Source organism: Grammomys surdaster, unplaced genomic scaffold (assembly GCF_004785775.1).
Source record: "Grammomys surdaster isolate TR1022 unplaced genomic scaffold, NIH_TR_1.0 252, whole genome shotgun sequence".
In the NCBI taxonomy this organism is placed as follows: Eukaryota; Metazoa; Chordata; class Mammalia; order Rodentia; family Muridae; genus Grammomys; species Grammomys surdaster.
Genome location: NW_021604693.1, coordinates 86,213 through 89,094, shown reverse-complemented (window position 1 = coordinate 89,094; position 2,882 = coordinate 86,213). Strand labels below are relative to the sequence as shown.

Here is a 2,882-nt window from a genome sequence, read left to right as displayed (position 1 = left end):
ATTTTCCAAGGAAGATGGAAGAAGGAGGGTAGGTAGAATCCAGAGCCAGGGAAAAGGCAAGTATTGATAGGTGTCCCAGGAGCCAGGATGCATCCTGGCCCGGGAGACACAGTCAGTGTTTGATCTCCTTTTCCACAGACACTCTCTGGATGACCTAGCTGTATGAACAAATGGCCCAACCACTCCACGCCTTAACTTCCCTAGTCAAGGGGAAATCCTACCTTTACCCCACCCCCAGCGCGGGGGAGGACTCAAAGATATATTTTAAGGAGGAGCTTTTCACTCAGACGTGTGAACAAGTGTGACAACAAATTGTTGTTATTATTCTGTTGTTACAACGGACACACATAATTTCCGGGATCCCCTACAGCAACCCTGCCCCCGCACTTGAGACTGTGTGCCAGCCCCGCCCCCCGAGCCACCTCCGGTCAGCAGTGCCAGGTGAGCGCTCAGGTATGCAGGAGCCACGAGGCCTGGGAGGAGGCAGAAGGAGGAGTCTAGAATACAAGGGAGGGAGAGCTGAAGGCTGAGGGACAGACAGAGCCGGCAGGCAGGTGAGGAGGCCAGGCCCTAGTCTGACGGAGGAGAGAGCTGGGGGCTGGATACGTGGATTTGAGAGAGGAAATCTGGAGCCTGGACCTTGAGTCTGACGAAGGAGAGCTGAGGTCCAGAGTCTTGGATCTGAGAGATAAGGTACCCTCTGGACTCCTGGATCTGAGCAAGGAGGAACTGGGGTCTAGATTCTTGGATCTGAGAGATAAGGTTCCCTTCTGGACCCCCGGGATCTGAACAAGGATCGTCTGGAGTCTAGACTCTTGGATCTGAGAGATGAAGTCCCCCCTGGACCCCTGGGTCTGAACAAGGAGGTGTGGGTCTAAACTCGTGGCTGAGAGATAAAGTTCTCACTGGCCCCCTGGGTTTGAGAAAAGAAGTCTGGGACTTGAACACTGAGTCTGAAAGCAGACAGCAGAAATCTGGACTTCAGTGTCTAAAGGAGGGCTGGAGCTCCCAAGTCTAAGAGATCTGGACCCCTAGGTCTCAGGGGAAATGGCCAGACTCCTGAGTCTGAAGAAGGGATTCCTGTCTAAGGAATTAGGAGCCAGGCAGGGGCCTGGACTCCTCAGTTTGAGGGAGGAGGGTTGGGTCAGGATCCTGTGCCTGAAGCTAAGTCACTCACGCACGTCTTTGCCAACTCTCAAGGCACCTCCAAGTAGACAGAGCACCTCATCTTGCCATCATGAGCACCACCACAGGGTAAGTACCCCCTGCCCCACTGTCCTAGCCCCTCCACCCTTCCCCCACACCTGCAGATCCTGTTTCTACAGCCCAGGCTCTAGACCTTCAGGAGGAATGTTCCCCTCCCTGGCTAGCCTGTGGTTAGGCACAGACAGAAGGGGTTCCGTTGTAAATATGGATACTCTGCGATGGTATGGCTCTGGCAGAGGCGTGCCATCTCCCTGAAACCACCCCCTCCTCTAGAGAAATGGGAATGAGGGTGTCTTTTGAGAGGACAGGACTCAGCTGACTGTTTCTATAACAGGCACTCAACCGCGGCTGTTCCCGTCCTTATCTTAGTATTAAATATCCACCCTCTGCAGGAAAAGCAGGGCTGAGGACAGTGAAGACCCAAATCTCCTGGAGGGCACAGGCAGGAAGACAAACGAAGAGGAGTAGAAATTAAATCTAGAGAGATAGTGAGTGCTCCAGCTCAACGGTAACCAAATGTATCATGAGACAGGCAGGATCAGGACAAAAGACCTGACTACCTAGCTCTGACCTGCTGCTTTTCTGGTAGAAATGGGGATTTAAGAAACTGCAGGGAGTGGAGATGTGGCTCAGCTATTAGAGGGTTTGCCTCATGTATGAAACACTGAGGTCTAATCCATAGTACCCCATAAACAAGGCATGGGCACAATATTAATCCCAGCATTCGAGGCAGAGTCAGGCAGATCTCTTTAGGCTCAAGGGAACCCTGGTCTATATAGCAAGTCCCGAGCCAGGAATGGCTACATAGTGAGACCCTATTTAAAGACAGATAGATAGATAGATAGATAGATAGATAGATAGATAGATAGATACATCATGGAGGATTGTGCCTGTATCCCAGCACTTAGGATTTAAAGACAGTAGGAGTTCAAAGTCATCCTAAGCTTTGGGGCCAGCCTGGGCTACATGTGACTCTATCTCAACAAAAAAAGACTTATCAAAAGTTTATAATTTTGCAAAGTTGTAAATTTAAGAGGAGACTAGAAACAGGAAGAGATAAGGAATGACTTGCCTGGGAAAGTCTGCACCATGGTGGGAGGAGAAGGAGATAATTCCATGCCTGCTTCAGCTACCGAAGGCTGTTGTATCAATCACCATTTATTGAGCAACCACTGTGTGCTAAGCCCTGTGCATCACCATAATCAGAATAATAACTATTACCAGGACTGAAAAACACTTCACCTACTGGGTTGAATTTATACAGCAGTCACAGCAGGTAGATGCTATACTACAGTATGTTACAGGAAGGGAAACTGAGGTAGGGAAGATTAGGTCCCTTTACCAGAGTCTTGTAGTGTTGTTATTGGGGGTTTTTGTAGATTAATTTTAATTTTTATTAATGTGTGTGTCTGTCTGTCTGTCTCTCTGTCTGTGAGTTTGTGTACAAGAGTGTAGTGCCTAAAGTCAGAAGAAAGTGTTGGTTCTCCTGGAGCTGTAGTTACAGGTGGTTGTGAGGGGCCTAGTGTGGGTGCTGCTCTTCCTCTAGAAGAGTAGCACTTGCATTTAACTGCTCAGCCAACAATAGCAGGAGGTCAGGACCATCCTAAGCTACTTAGTGATTCCAAGACCCAATCTCAAAATTGCAAAAACATTTTTATTGAAGACAGAGAGAGGAG

At 49.1% G+C, this 2,882-nt stretch overlaps 1 protein-coding gene across 3 annotated transcripts in view; it reads left to right on the top strand.

The window, feature by feature from the left end:
- The first annotated feature begins 642 nt into the window (after positions 1-642).
- Positions 643-2,882, top strand: part of Eps8l1 (EPS8 like 1) — a 14,404-nt gene continuing 12,164 nt past the window's right edge. The window contains exons 1-2 of one of the 3 annotated variants that reach the window (XM_028775091.1): positions 643-762; positions 1,201-1,254. In XM_028775091.1, the coding sequence (XP_028630924.1) occupies positions 1,238-1,254 (17 nt within the window). In that variant the 5' untranslated portion in view covers positions 643-762; positions 1,201-1,237. Of the gene's footprint in view, positions 763-1,096; positions 1,255-2,882 lie in introns of those variants that run through there. The other 2 variants (XM_028775092.1, XM_028775093.1) reach the window with 2 other exon arrangements.